Below are 15,827 nucleotides of genomic sequence, written 5' to 3' on the forward strand. Positions count from 1 at the left end.
AAAATCAACAAGTAACTGATGAACAAAATAAACAAAATGGCTGACCGACGGGTTTTCTGACTAGGCTGTTGTCTCTTTCTCTCCAGGAGGCACTCCTCCCTCTCCGAGGCTGGGAGCTTTAAGTCGAAGAACAAAGTTGAAGGATATGTTGACTCTGCAGGAGGTTTAAAGGGCAGCTGCCCCAACATCTCCTCTAAGGATCCGCTGTCTGGCTACGTCCACATGGCAGGAGCCCATCAGCTGGACGGTTTCCTCAAGATTGCTCCCAGAGAAGAGGGCGGAGGTGCGTCCTTCACCAGCACCTCGGAGGGCTTCTCCTTTGAAGGCTCTTTCACAAGTTTGGAAGAGAGTTACACCTCTCCTCGTTATTCCCTCACGCCCTCAGCCTGCAGTTCAGTCGCTGATCCATATGAAGCCCAGGATTATGACAAGCCACTGGAGGATAGCCATGGTGGCTACGGCCTAGCGTATCCTGCGTTCGGGAGGCTTGCTGCGCCTGTGCCAACCCCCAACCGAAACCAGAGTTTTGGGGTGCAACCACTACGGCCTACCCGCGTTCCTGATCAACACCATTACCCCACCTACTATCCTTTCCCCAACAGGAAGTCCATAAAAAAGTCTGAGGCAGCCAAGAAACTGGGCATGTATTCCAGCTTCTAACCCTGAGCATTGGATTGTGGAACAATAGCATGACGATAAGACCCTCTCACAATGAAACGCCCTGCGCATCAGAGAACTACTCTCCTATTTCTTTATCTTTGACTGTTAATGTTGAGGAATGGATGTGTTGAATGTACCCATGCTCTATGAATTATGCTTTAATTTGTACTCTCTGAATCTATGTAATGTAGGATCCCTGAAATGCTTTACTGAAAGGTAGACAGCAATGGGCAACAGAGATGTTGCGTGGATTGGGCTGCTGTAACTTTTAACTAATCTCTTTTGAGGGTCATCAACACTGCTTTAAAGTAGTTGGCTCAAAAGATCTGTTCAGGAATGCTTCATTTGATGCGTTTGCCACTTTTCTCTGCTACTACTGTGTTGCTGTTATGATTTAATTGTCATCCAACATGAGAAATTAACAACGCTTACCATACTATTTATCTCTTATATTAACTCATGAAAATCTATGAATGACTAAATCAGAATCAATGTAATTTTTTTTATATTGGTGTCTGTCAATGAAATATTGACACTATTGAATGTGAATTAAAAGACACATAGATTGTATCCTGTTGCATTTCTGTTAAGGAAATTGCAATAAGAGGCTCAATAACATTTTATTTTGCTATTGGGCACTGTTGTATAAACAACTGAGGCTATAGCATTATATAATGTTATGGTATATTGCAGCATTGTGCATTATTGATCATATAAAAATGTTATTTGATCGCCCGATCGTTTTATTCCTTTACATATTAGTAGGCTTAATGTGTGTAGAATAAATCTTATGTAAAAAATATAATGTGGGCAAATAAATAGTTCAGTAATTTGTCATTTAATGTGTATGTGCATTATTTTAGCCCTACACGCAATATAATATTATGCATACAATGCAAACAATATAAGCGTTTATTATATATATATATATATCTATATATATATATATATGTGTGTATGATATAGATTAAATAATGTGTACATTTAATATATAATGAGGGCATCCGTCGGGGGCGGGGCTTGTGTCGGCTGTCGGGGCGGGGCTTGTGTCGGCTGTCGGGGCGGGGCTTGTGTGACGTGTCTTCGTCACGTGTCAAAAGAAGACGAAAACAAAAACAAACACAACATCGACCTGGCGAAACGACAGCTCAATGTAGCTCCCTGAACCGAAAGAGATATAACATAGTTTTTAATACAGGTGTCTCCGCTTGTATATTGACTAAAGGTATTTCATGACAACCGTGTGTTTTAATTTACCAGGAACTAGCCGTGGCATGTCCCAGGACCTAGCGATGCAGATGAGCTGCGATATGCCAACAGTGAACCGCTAGCCCATTGGCTACAATGTTGTCCGTCCACGGACTGTTCTACGTTTAACCATGATTAATGTTTTAATCATAATGATATGTGATGACGTGGAGCAACGTGTCATAATTTCCCGTTTCTAAACGTGCTCGCTGGAAGAGAGCTTGATACTTTCGGTTTGCTCCCTTCAGTATTGTTTGATAGAAGCCATGGCGGAAGAAAACCTTGAGGCCAAGTTAAAACATCACCTCAAACAAGATAAGATCCAGCTGTGGAACCCACCGTACACCAATGACAACAACGAGCCCGGAAAACCACAGATGCAGGTCAGTGAAACATACAGGACAATGAAATTATCTAGTCGCCCCCCAGAAGTAGGCCTTCATATACACTAGCGCAACAGGGCAAATCTGGTTTGAGTGCATTACAGTAACTATGACCATGGCTGTTTCATTTCAGCAACGTATGTGTGCTTGTTTACTACTCTTTCGATCTGTTCTGTGGTTTGTAGGACCTGGCAGAAGGCTATGCCCCTATGGTAGGCTTCTCTGTGTCTGAGGTGGGCTCTGTGTTGGAGGCCATCAGAGCCCAGACGGTGAAGAGAGGCCAGGGCAACAAGGCCTTCAAAGAGACTTGTGTTGCCACATTGGAACTGTTGCTGCCCAGGGATGGGAAAAAGGTGTGTGTGTGTGTGTGTGTGTGTGTGTGTGTGTGTGTGTGTGTGTGTGTGTTTGATATCAAGTGAGTAACAAACTGTTATTTGTTTTAAAGGAAACCAAGAAAAAAAACTACCTGGAGACCAAGCTTGATTTTCCAGTCCAGGAGATCATGAACAGGTCACTTGCCGCATCTCACTCTTCCCACAATGCATTTCAACCACTCTAAACATTAGGACATCAAATGGTCCAACAATTAACACGTTTGATCATTATTCAGAGATTGATAATCTAATGCATTCGATCTTGTTCCCCAAATAAATAAATCTTCGGTATTAATTAGTATTTTTCATTCTAGGAAGATTGAGAATGATATTGTCTAAACTAGCGTGTTGCTGAAGTACTGACATTTTCTTGGAGGAAGTGTTTAAGTGTTGAAGTGTTTTAGAGGGTCGTGTTTCATGTCATGTGTGATGTGTTCTTGGTCAACTGATGATTTTTTCCCGCTGCAGAATTGGAGAGGAGTACGGCTTCAAGTACATCAAGTTGATTCTCAACGGCAAAACTCTTTCTGCTGGTGAGTGTTAGCCGTTAGTGGGCTAGGAGGTGTAGCATAGAGAACAGGCTACTGGCTAACAGGGATTACAGGGATTCTTGCTCTCTGAGCGGGGGGGTTGCATACAAATCAACATTTAGCTCTGGGTATCTGTCGTATGTGTTTTAGCACGTTGCCTCTGCCTCAGTTTTTCTTTTTTATATATTTGGGGCTGGCGTGAGTACATTTCACACATATCAAATGGAACAACAGTATTAACATATATTACATGTAAAGCCAAACGTCTTTACAGGTCAGTATAAATGAATGAAAGGAAAATACTGTCCTTTAGAACTGACTGAACGCTTTGAATTGCAAAACATTTAGCCGAATGGAAACATGGCTGTACAAGATGAATGTTGTGCACCCCCCAGAGCAGCGGCTGGACGAGCAGGGCGTAAGGAACAACAGCAAGATCATGGTGCTGAGGGTGAACGAGGAGGACCGCAGGAGACAGATCACGGAGGAGGAGCAGAAGAAGAACCAGAAGGAGAGCATCGACAGAACACAGAAAGGCTTCCAGATTCTGTCAGAGCGAGGTGTGTGTGTGTGTGTGTGTGTGTGTGTGTGTGTGTGTGTGTGTGTGTGTGTGTGTGTGTTCCTATATTATCAAGGTCTAATGGGTCTTCTTTGTTTTATTGTATTGAATTTGATGTTCTTCTTTTGGTTTGGCCCCAGACGGCAGTGAAGACCCAGAGACCACACCCTTCCTGGAGATAGCTGACCAGAAGGGAAACCCGCTTCAAATTCCTCACGAGGAAAAGAAGGTTGGTGTGTGTATTTGAGACAGCCACGGTTGGCTGTCTCACCTGTGAAGTTATTGCTTCTGATAACAGTGTGTGTGTGTGTGTGTATTTGTGTGTGTGTGTGTGTGTGTGTGTGTGTGTGTGTGTGTGTGTCATTATAATTGTTTGGTCTCCTCACCAGGCTCTGATCCTGGCCATGGGTTTCCATGAGAAAGGTCGATCTCTGTTGAAGAGGAAGCAGCACGACAACGCACTGTGTCACCTGCTGCAGGCCGACCAACAGTTTGGGTAGGAAGACATTCTCTGGTCCCGCCTTCCTCATACTGTTGGAATATAAGGCTAAGTAGTGCTTGACCCTTAGCCTCTAGGGCCCACCTAAGACCTACAAGCCTGATTAATAACAGACCTTGAATTGATAAAGGATAATTTATTTAAAAGTGAAGTAGGTGTCAGTTTTCAGACGAATGTGATCTGTTGACTGCACAAACTGTGGTTTGGTGGGTGAAACAGTTTTGTGTGTGTGTGTGTGTGTGTGTGTGTGTGTGTGTTAGGGCTGGGCGGTATATCGATATTTGAAATATATTGTTATTTTTTCAAACGAGATATGGAACAAGATGCTATCGTCAACATCACTATAGTTCATTTGCGTTGAAATTACAGCGCATATGCTCCAAAAAAGCTGTTCTGAGCCGCGCCTGTTATTTCCTCACTTTGCTTATCTCTCCGTCCTGCTCTGCCTCTGGCTCACACAAAGTGTTGCCAGATTGGGTCACATTTCCCGCACAATCTGGCAAAACTGGGTGCAGCGTGTTGGTCCCAGGTTTGCCAGATTGGGCGGAAATATTGCCCAATCTGGCAGTGCTGCTCCCACACAGTCTGCCCAGGCCCCGCTTTTCCACTCGCGTCACATTTCTAACGCATTTGCCACATCTTGCTCTGACTGATTAATTTTTTGATGTTTAGCTAGCCTGGCCGTAAATTTAGGATTGTGTTTGCAATCAGCAAGGCAGGTTAATGAGCACAGTGATGCAGGCAGGATGGAAATGAAAGCACAGCGGCTCCCCGATGTAGAATGACGAGTTGGAGCGCGGCAACTATGTTATTGCGCAACAAATATCGATAAATATATCTTATATCGATAATCTGCTTGAAAATATCGATATAACTTTTGGTCCATATCGCCTAGGTGTGTGTGTGTGTGTGTGTGTGTGTGTGTGTCTTTTATATACAGCATATATATCCCTCAACTGGACCCTCTGGTGCCAGGGAGTAAGACGGGTATTGGACCCTAGTGTGTTTTATCTAGCAGTGTGTCCGTTGACAGTGGCTTGGGTGTGATCCCTTGTGGGTGTGTCCTCCTCCAGGCGCTGTGGCTCCGCCCTGCTGACCAGCGTGGATAACTACGCGGTGCTCCAGCTGGACATCGTGTGGTGCTACCAGGCACTGGAGGCGCTCTCCTGTCTGGACGACGGCAAGATGAGGCTGCAGAAGGCAGAGGACTGCTTCCTGCACTGCTACGGAGAGCAGCAGCAGAGACTGCTCATGATTAAGGTACTCAGATACAAACATACATGCACGCACAAACTCACTCACTCACTCATGATTGAGGTACTCTGATACACAATCACTCACTCACGATTAAGGTACTCTGATACACAATCACTCACTCACTCACTCACGATTAAGGTACTCTGATACACAATCACTCACTCACTCACTCACTCACTCATGATTAAGGTACTCTGATACACACTCATTCACTCACTCACTCATGATTAAGGTACTCTGATACACACTCATTCACTCACCCACTTATGATTAAGGTACTCTGTTAGAAACTCACTCCTTCACTCACTCACTTACTCAACACTGAGTATTTTCCCATCACTCAGGCATCCAAGATGGCAGCACACGTCTCCTTCTGTCTCTAACTGTGTCTGTTTGTCTGTTTGTTTTACTAATATGACTGAGTGGCTGAGTGATTTTTCTGTAAGTCATCTGCAAGCATTATCATTCAGACATGTTTCCATTCAAGACTTTTTTTTAAAGTGAAGTAGTAGCTTATTTCCTCGTTATCTCGGGAAGACCTGGAACGCCTCTCCGTGGACTATCGGAGCCTGTCGCCTCGCAGAGCTGGGAGGACACGCCGTTGATCTATCAGGGTAGTGCATGTTCCTGCTGCTCTTTGCTACTGTCCGGGGCTGGCTCCGGCTGGTTTTGGGATCCCCGCTGGTCCAGTTTATTAACTTTGTTCGGAGCGATGTACCGGCTTGATTTCCTGTTTACGTCTGACGACACAACACGTATTGCCCTCAGTACCACGGAACGGATTCCTGGAGGACTCTCCCTGCACTAATGTGTGGCGTCGTTGATTGAGGCGAAATAGTCTGGCTGCTTTTCTCCTCGTGTTTCGGGATCTCAACGTACAATGACGCTGCTCGTGGCTGCCTTTTTCCTATTAATTTGGAGCGCCACCGGGGAAAACTCTACTCCGGTTTTACCATGCCGGGGGACATGCGCTTCTGGCAGACCACTGGGCATTAGTTCGTTACCTATGACTCTTCTGCCCCCCGCATCTATGGACCTGGCCCGTCTGGTCAGCCTGATGGCTTTACAAGACAACTTTACTATTCCTTCAAGTTGCCTTTGTGACTTTTTTTTAATCATTTTAAAGATTAAAAAAGATCCTTCGAACAAATCTATAAGGTCTGATTATATGTGTAGAATTGTTCTGTTGTTGCTGATTTCAGGGAATGTTCAACCTAACCCAGGCCCAGGCTCTGCTGAGTCTGCTGTTATTTTTAACACCCCTGCTGAATTTAAAATGAGGTCTGGACTTGGTTTCATCCATTTAAATGTGCCCAGTATGATGGCGGCTATAATGTGTATAGGACTGACCGACCCAAAAAGGGTGGAGGGGTTGTAGTCTATGTCAAATCTAATTTCATGTGAAGATCCATCTCCGTATCAGTGAGTAAGCAATTTTAACTTCTGGCTCTTGACATGGAAATCTCAAAAACTCTCCACATCACTGTCGTCGGCTGCTATACGCCACCTTCAGCTATCAGCTGCTCTTTACCATCGTTAATGGAGCTTTTATCTGGGTTGAACTTCAATGAAATTGTCCTTATTGGTGACCTTACCTGGAACTGGCTGCTACCAGCATCAGACGATTTTAAAGCATTTTGTGATTTCGTTTAATTTATTTCAGATTGTTGACAGCCCTACTAGACCTAATATGAAATGTCCGGAAAAGTCCTCTTTAATTGATCTTATTTTAACCAATGTTCCTCATAAATATTCCGCTGCTTCGGTTTTTGCCAATGACATCAGGGACCACTGTGTCATTGCAACAGTAAGAAATACAAAAGTTCCTAAAACTAAAGCGCGTGTCATCATAAAGCGGGACACAAAACATTTTGTGGAGCCAGCATTTTTTCATTTCTATTTGGCTGGGAGAAAATTAATGTAATTTCTGATGTTGAAAAAGCCTGGAATTTATTTTATGATGGTTTTATTGAAATTGTTAACAAGCACGCTCCATTTAGGAAGTATAGAATAAAGGGCAGGGATAATGCATGGTTCACGCCAGAGTTATCCAAGTTACTCCATGAGCGCAATGTGGCATGGTCTAAAGCCAGGAGTACTGGTCTTAGATCAGACTGGTTGCTCTTTAGGCAGCTGCGAAATGCAAGCACAGTGGCAATTAGAAAAGCCAAAGCTGATCATTTCCTTACTGAAACTTCAAATAACCTAAACAATCCATTGTAATTCTGGAAAACCATTAAATCAATAACTGGAAATAAAAATGTTATTGAGCTACCTCCATGCATTGTCAAAGACTCTACCCAAATTTATGAAAAGGCTGACATCCTGTTTTAATGAGCATTTTATTGCCATTGGTTCACTTTTTAACTCTCAAAACACAGCTCAAGGCTCTTCTGCTTGCTTTGATAGTAGTTGTTTTTTTGAGGGACAAGCTTTTACTTTTGGCACTTTTACACTTTCAGAGGTGCATAAGACCCTGAAATGTTTAGACACAAAAAAATTGGCAGGTCCAGACCAGCTTGAACCCTACTTCCTACAGTTAGCTGCTGATTTTATTGCATCGCCTCTGACTTATCTTTTTAATCCATCCCTGGAGACAAACGGAATACCCCTTATTTGGAAATCTGCCTTTGTTCTCCCACTGTTAAAAGGGGGGGACCCCACTGTGCTAAACAACTATAGGCCCATCTCCAAACTGTCTGTTTTAAATAAGGTGTTGGAATCCATTGTAAGCCAACAACTGAAGGACTTTTTATCAACAAACAGTATTTTATCTGAATTTCAATCTGGTTTTAGGAAACAACATAGTACGTCAACAGCTGCTTTAAAAGTGGTGAATGATTTTATTGAATTTTTTGACAATAAGCAACATTGTGCAGCCCTTTTTGTTGACCTATCAAAGGCTTTCGATACTGTGGATCATGCCTTATTGTTATACAGACTCTGCAGCATCGGTTTGTCTGATCAAGCTGTCGGTTGGTTTAAAAACTATATATCAGTCAGATCTCAGTGTGTGCGAGCAGAAGGTATTACTTCTAGCTCTCTTAATGTATTCAAGGGTGTGCCACAGGGATCGGTTCTAGGACCTTTATTTTTTACATTAATTGTCTGGATTATAAAGCCCCGAACACAAATTTTCATTATTATGCCGATGACACAGTGATATATTGCTCTGCGTCTACCCCAAATCAGGCTCTCTGTCAGCTCCAAATTGCTTTTAACACTGTGCAACGTAACCTGTGTGATTTAAAACTTGTTTTAAATGCTGACAAGACAAAGCTCATGCTGTTCACAAAAGCTAAATCTAAGCCCTCGGACCTTCCTCCTATAACCACTTTGCAGGGCTCTGTCATTGAATCTGTGTCTCAATATAAATATCTGGGAATTATAATTGATGATGCTCCCTCTTTTAAAACTCATATCCAGTCTTGGCCAGGACTCTCTTGCAAAAGAGATGTTTAATCTCAATCAGACTTCTCCTGGCTAAATAAAGGTTGAATAAAATAAGAATAACACTCTTAACTCCTAACCATCGTCTGTCATCTAAAATCAAATTGTTTTACAGACCTCTCTGCTAAAGTCCATACATACAGAGCCTATTTTTATTCCTGTCGTTGTAAGGTTATTTATAGTGTGACTATAGTCAACCAGTCAGCCAAACCCATTTAGCAAAGTCATGATGTCCTTGTCAGACTTCTTACAGTAAACCAACATCATTTGCCTGGAGACGCTTTGATACATATTTACCTACTCCTAAACACAGTGCTGTCACCCACTCTGTGTGTGTGTGTGCGTGTGCGTGTGCGTGTGTGTGTGTGTGTGTGGTACTTAGGGGAGCCAAGGCAGGGAGGAGGTGTTGTTCCTCAGACTGTACCTGCTGCAGAGTCTGCTCTCCTACGTAGAAGGAAACGACAGCCAGGCCGCACAACAGTTGCAGAAGGTACAGAAGAAGACTTTTAGCGCTAAAATGGCATTCAAGTAACCATCGTTATGGGTTTGAGGTTGGAGACGTGTTGTGTGTCCACTAGGTGGAGTCGTTGTACAGCCGTCTGTGTCCAGACCTTGATAAGATGACCCAGCTGATGAGCCTGGGGTTCAGTGAGAGAGAGGCGCGCCTCGGCCTCCGCGCCTGTCAGGGAGACGTAGAGGAGGCCGCCATGCACATCACCAACCGCAGACAGGTAAACACGCACGCAGACAGGTAAACACGCACGCAGACCGGTAAAGACGCACGCAGACCGGTAAACACGCACGCAGACCGGTAAACACGCACGCAGACAGGTAAACACGCATGCAGACCGGTAAACACGCACGCAGACCGGTAAACACGCACGCAGACCGGTAAACACGCACGCAGACCGGTAAACACGCACGCAGACCGGTAAATACACAGGCAGGCAGGCGGGTAAACACGCACGCAGACGGGTGAACACGCAGGCAGGCTCCCCATTGTTGTGGACAAGATGCCTGTAAGAGCCATATTTAGCAAATATCTAGTTTACCTATTTTGAGTTATTGCTTTTTATTTTATATGATTATTATTAACATTGCATATTAGCATGGACCCAAAAGGCTTGCGTAGAGTCATGACGTCAAAAGAAGTGACATCATGCGCGGGAACACAGAGGTATATGGATTTCATGCCTTTGTTTGTATTGTTCCATTTTTACAAGTAAAAGATCAAACTAACTCCAGAGACATGTCATTTATGGGGTCAAGCTCATTGCTTCTTTAGGATTACCAAGTGTTGGGCAATGCAACATTGCCCAAGATCATTTTATGAACTACTTGAATATACCTTCTAAAGAAACATAACTATTATCCGAAGCATGAACCAGCGTATAGGGTGTTCATGGTTATTTAAATTGACGGCGTAGTCATTTATAGTGTGTTTTCTACCCCAATGTATGGTGAAACCGTGCATTAACTGCATTGACTCAATGAAGGTTCAATTAATTGACCATCAGTAAGCGGTGAGGCTGACAGTGGTGAACCCCATCAGTAAGCAGTTAGCTTGACCGTGGTGAACCCCATCAGTAAGCAGTGAGGCTAACCGTGGTGAACCCCATCAGTAAGCGGTGAGGCTGACCGTGGTGAACCCCATCAGTAAGAGGTGAGGCTGACCGTGGTGAACCCCATCAGTAAGCGGTGAGGCTGACCGTGGTGAACCCCATCAGTAAGCGGTGAGGCTGACCGTGGTGAACCCCATCAGTAAGCGGTGAGGCTGACCGTGGTGACCCCCATCAGTAAGCGGTGAGGCTAACCATTGTGAACCCCATCAGTAAGCGGTGAGGCTGACCCTGGTGAACCCCATCAGTAAGCGGTGAGCTTGACCGTGGTGAACCCCATCAGTAAGCGGTGAGGCTGACCGTGGTGAACCCCATCAGTAAGCGGTGAGCTTGACCGTGGTGAACCCCATCAGTAAGCGGTGAGGCTGACCGTGGTGAACCCCATCAGTAAGCGGTGAGGCTGACCGTGGTGAACCCCATCAGTAAGCGGTGAGGCTGACCGTGGTGAACCCCATCAGTAAGCGGTGAGGCTGACCGTGGTGAACCCCATCAGTAAGCGGTGAGGCTGACCGTGGTGAACCCCATCAGTAAGCGGTGAGGCTGACCGTGGTGGACCCCATCAGTAAGCGGTGAGCTTGACCGTGGTGAACCCCATCAGTAAGCGGTGAGGCTGACCGTGGTGAACCCCATCAGTAAGCGGTGAGGCTGACCCTGTTGAATCCCATCAGGAGCGAGAGGCGCTGAAGGAGCGGGAGGAGGCCAAGAGGAATAGCAGGCTGGAGGCCGTGGCCGTGCTCACAGAGCTGGGCTACTCCAGGGCCGACGCCTCCAGGGCCCTACACCAGGCCCAGGGCGACGTGAACCGGGCCTACGCTGTGAGTACCTGCATTATGATAGTGAGGTAGACAGGAGTGTATGGGAGAGAGAGGGCATGCAGCAATGGACCACGCGCATCAATCGAACCTGGTTCGCTGCGATGAGGACTGAGCCTTTATGGTACGCGCTCTGCCCGGTGTCATTTTTTATTTCCAAATGCCATCACCAACGGGCGCAGACCAAAATGCCTCTGGACGCCATTGTCAGGCCCTCAACCAATCAGAGCTATGAAATGGGTGACTCAGCTCTGAGCCACGAAAACATGACCTGTTTCTTTTCAACTAGCTTTAAGTGCAGTCGTCTGTTCTTCCTCCAGTTAAAATATACCTTCCACTTTGTTTAATACTGTCTTTATAGAAGGATCAACAGATTTATCCTGCCTCATGTCAGATAAATGGTTGTGAATGTTCGGTCTATTTCGTACCTGGCAGAATTTATTTTTCTTGCCAGATCTTTCTACTCGAGCTTGCGAGATTTGTCCGGTTCCTCGGCTAGGATGACTTTGGCAAACTGTGATAAACGCCATGAATGATCACAGTACGCAATGTCTGGAAAAGTATCGCAATAATCCATTTATTCATAATGGTGCAGCCCAAACACACACACCTCACTCAATCACTCGGCTAGGTTTCAGTTCAATCCAATTTAAAAAAAATAATTAAAACGTTTGGCTTGTCATAATTGTGCATCCCACTCACCCGCTCACTCACGTAGGTTTCAGTTCAATACAATTGTGTTTTATTGACAGAATGCTTAACATTCAGAATCCTGGTCCATCGTTTGTAAGGATAGTTTACCTATAGTTCCTTTGTCCGCATGTGTTTTGAGTTATTACCACACAACTTCTGAATCTCCAAACATCTCTTGACTAACCCATCTTTCCTCTTGCTTTGCGTTACTGGGTAGATCCTTGTCGATGCCCAAACTGTCGTGGTGACCAATAACAACTCGGAGAGACCCGTCAGTGAAGACCTGGTCCAACAGGTAGGTGGAGGTCATACAGAGTGGTTGGTGTTAAAGGGGTGATATCATGCTTTTTCGACTTTTCCCTTTGCTTTAGACTGTTATAAGACGTATGTCTAAACGTTTTATGTCTTATAACTACAAAAATCGGAGTCTGAGCCAGGGGGAGTATTAGCATCGACCGAGAACGCCCCAAGTGTGTGAAACAGGTGGTTTGCGCTCAATCTTTACTTCCGTAACAGTGTGACGTCAGACTGCAGTGGGCGGTGCTGAAGGGCAGGTGTCCCGCCTCCCGGCTAGCTGCATTGTTTACAACTTCTCGGGGGCGTTTATTTGCCGAAGCACACGCAAAGCGTTCAACCAATCACAGCAAAGTGGGCGTGCTGACCAATCACAACAGACTGGGCTACTCGGGAGGGGGGCCTTTAAGCGACATGATACAAAACGGACCATTTTTTAAAGACGGTGAAATTGGTTTTGCAGAAATTAACAGTGTGTGATTAATAAAGGGTATTTCTAGCATACAGGCATGTAACCTTATTCTTGTAATACCCCCAAATGCAATTATTAACCCTAAAAAAGCAGGATATGGGACCTTTAAATACTGTGGAAGAGAAGGGGAGTCACTAGATCTGTATCAACCTAATCTGGGACCCAGCAGCCCTGCTGTGCCATGGCAGAACCTCTGGGGGGGATGGCACAGAGCCAGGGCTGCAGCCCGAGAACTGAAAGGGGTGGAGTCAAGCCTGTTTTCCTGTTTCATTGCAGAGATATTCAACTGTTAACCCTTGTAGTGTATGAGGCTTTTTGAAGGTGTATTCCGACAGTGGCTAGTCTCCACTGCTTTGATTTGAAACCTTAACAGACACTTTAATGTTGTTGTCCAAAATTGTGTTCCCTGTTAACCAACCATGCGCTCACAGATCCCCACCTACAAAACATGATCGGTCAGCACAAATATGAAGCCAAAGAAAGTGAAAAGCCCTGTTCACCTAGATTAGAGTTTGTATGCCATGAGACTTCACATATTAACCTTAGATTAATATAAGACTTTAATTTAGATATTAATCTAAAGTCAGATTTGTGAGACTAGACTGACTGCTAACCCTTGTATAGAAACATTGCGATCAAAATAATTATTTCAAATATTTATATATTATTACTAACTTAAAGATTTCAGTTTTGTTCTCTTTGGCGCTCATTCCCCATAGATCCCAACAGTGTGACCGCCAACACCCAGTTCGTAACGTTGATAATAATGCAAATGTGTCAACCTAATCTGTCTTCATCAGCGGTCAATAAGCTCATAACCATTGAGTTACCTCATTGGGCGATGGATAGTGACTTCTTTCTCTCTTCGGCTCTCTAGCTCATGTATCTGGGCTTTGAGAGGCAGGTGTCTGAGACGGCTCTGAGATTGACGGACGGGGACCTCCAATTAGCCACTCAGCTGTTGCTAGACAACCAGGGCTTCCTGTCCCCCGACCTGCTGTCAGCCTCCCCACCCTCGTCCTCCTCAGAGGAGCACAGCAGCTCCTCGGATGACCCCAGCACCTCCCGGCACCGGCCTAGGACCTCCTCAAAAGCCAAAGGTCAGACTCCAACCAACACACATCGCACGCATAGAATATAGATGTGGAAACTACATGTGTATTCTAGTCCATACAGATACAGCCATCCACTTAGAAACTGTTCACAACTCTGTGTGTGTGTGTGTGTGTGTGTGTGTGTGTGTGTGTGTGCGTGTGTGTGTGTGTGTGTGTGTGCGCAGAGGACCGGGAGCTGGTGAACGAGGTGCTGGAGGACATCTCTCGTCACGAGGAAGACTACCTGGACCTCACCCTGGAGGAGGAGAGCGAACTGATCGCTACCATGAAGAGTTACCTCAGCCGGGGCGCCACACACGCCGTCTAACACTCACAAAAACACTTAGATTCACTCTCTAACATAAACACACATGCATACATCGTACAGACAGACAGACAGACAGACACAATCTCTCTTTCTCTAATATAGACACTGACACACACACACTCTCTCAACAGTCTTACACACAATAATGTCATACAATGTTGACATGAACTTCTGTACATGCTTCATAATATTCAATTGTGCCTCGCAGTTGCCCACACACGTACCTGCACACACACAGGGTATGTCATCAAAAGCAATAACTTCAAAGGTGAGACAGCCAACCTTGGATTTAGTGGTTTCCCTGGTCTCATTCCCCTATACATAATCTGATGATAATATGTTGTTCTGTAATCAACAGAATTTTTGGCTTTTCATTTGATGCATTCTTTGTTTTCAAGTTATTTGAGAAGATCTCAGATAAATTCTTTACATTTAACGAAATGATCTAGGACGATCTGTTATTAGTTTTCATATTTAAAATATTTGCTTGGCTGTATTACAATTTAAATCTCTTCTTTAGATTTATTTGTATTTGTTTTTTTATTTTGGGGAAATTCATTGTTTAAACTCCAACTGTCCTAAGCCTGACTTTTACTTTGAAATTATGAATTTACTTTAGAAATGTTGAAATTCATAATGTTTGATGATAAAGCATGTCAGATCCTAGATGATGTTGGTGTTTTTTTACACAGTGGTTTGATATTGAGCTGAAGTTTCTACAAATTTAAATCGTTGGGAAGCTTGATCGGTTATCCACCACCAACCAAGGAGAGAAGGGTTACTGGGTCGCTGTTGTTTCAATTGAAATGAATCCCAGTTTAGCCTTCATAATGACTTTTTCTGAAGGACTAACGTTTCTGATAATGATTTGTAAAACACCTTCAATGTCATTTATTTAAAGTTAGTAAATATGTTGCCCTCCAAATATAGTTTTTTTATAACAGAACTCATTGCAATTTGCATGATTTATTTTCCTTAATTGAAAAAGAAAAATATATTGGTTGACCAAGGGTCAAGATTTTTTGTTTGTCTGTTTTTTGTGTTTGAAGTCGTTGGTAAAGAATATTATTATTGTTGTTCTGAATTATTATTTCATGTGGTTTTTAAAACTGCAATAACATGTTAACATTTGCCGTATAACCGGCCATATCATGCTGAGCGAGTGTTCATTTCATGTCAAATTTTACTCTTCATTTGTTTAGGGGAGACATTTGTGTTGCTTTATCAACATGCACATATTTTCTGGAGTTTAATTGCATTGCATTGATTTGGAATTCTATCGTATTGAAGTTTCCGATGCAACAGCACTTTTTGTTACATTGAAGCCATTTGTTGTTCTTATAATTCAGTAAATACAGATTTGACTATCTTCAGTGGTCGATGTGGTTTGTCTGACTGTTTCTGAATGTTGAATGTTTCACTTGAATAACTCACTTTTAGACAAATGTTCTCATTTAGCCTGGTTTAGTCTTAGGCTTTTCATTACAATTATATTCCTTATTCCACTCATAATACACCTTGAGTTCACACTTCTATTTACCATAGTACCAGATTT

General features: G+C 43.9%; 1 protein-coding gene across 2 annotated transcripts; it reads left to right on the forward strand.

Annotated features, from left to right (window-relative positions):
- Positions 1–1,762: 1,762 nt before the first annotated feature.
- Positions 1,763–15,641, forward strand: nub1 (negative regulator of ubiquitin-like proteins 1). Of its 2 annotated transcripts, XM_079754720.1 has the most exons (15): positions 1,763–1,885; positions 2,157–2,291; positions 2,477–2,644; positions 2,737–2,801; positions 3,134–3,198; positions 3,591–3,755; positions 3,895–3,983; positions 4,144–4,250; positions 5,327–5,513; positions 9,343–9,450; positions 9,539–9,691; positions 11,248–11,394; positions 12,302–12,379; positions 13,728–13,950; positions 14,130–15,641. In XM_079754720.1, exons 2-15 carry the CDS (start codon positions 2,175–2,177, stop codon positions 14,270–14,272), a joined length of 1,815 nt encoding a protein of 604 aa, XP_079610846.1. In that variant the 5' UTR covers positions 1,763–1,885; positions 2,157–2,174; the 3' UTR covers positions 14,273–15,641. The 2 variants fall into 2 exon arrangements, with proteins under 2 accessions (XP_079610846.1, XP_079610845.1); XM_079754719.1 differs by having other exon boundaries at positions 1,771–2,291.
- The last annotated feature ends 186 nt before the right edge of the window (positions 15,642–15,827 follow it).

Source organism: Pollachius pollachius, assembly GCF_949987615.1.
Source record: "Pollachius pollachius genome assembly, chromosome: 17".
NCBI classification, from domain to species: Eukaryota; Metazoa; Chordata; class Actinopteri; order Gadiformes; family Gadidae; genus Pollachius; species Pollachius pollachius.

Excerpts from the sequence above, each read along its gene's own strand:
- nub1 (XM_079754720.1), top strand. The coding sequence starts at position 2,175 with ATGGCGGAAGAAAACCTTGAGGCCAAGTTAAAACATCACCTCAAACAA. Across the intron at positions 2,292-2,476 it reads CCGGAAAACCACAGATGCAG|GACCTGGCAGAAGGCTATGC; the intron begins GTCAGTGAAACA and ends TGTGGTTTGTAG. Across the intron at positions 3,756-3,894 it reads CCAGATTCTGTCAGAGCGAG|ACGGCAGTGAAGACCCAGAG; the intron begins GTGTGTGTGTGT and ends GTTTGGCCCCAG.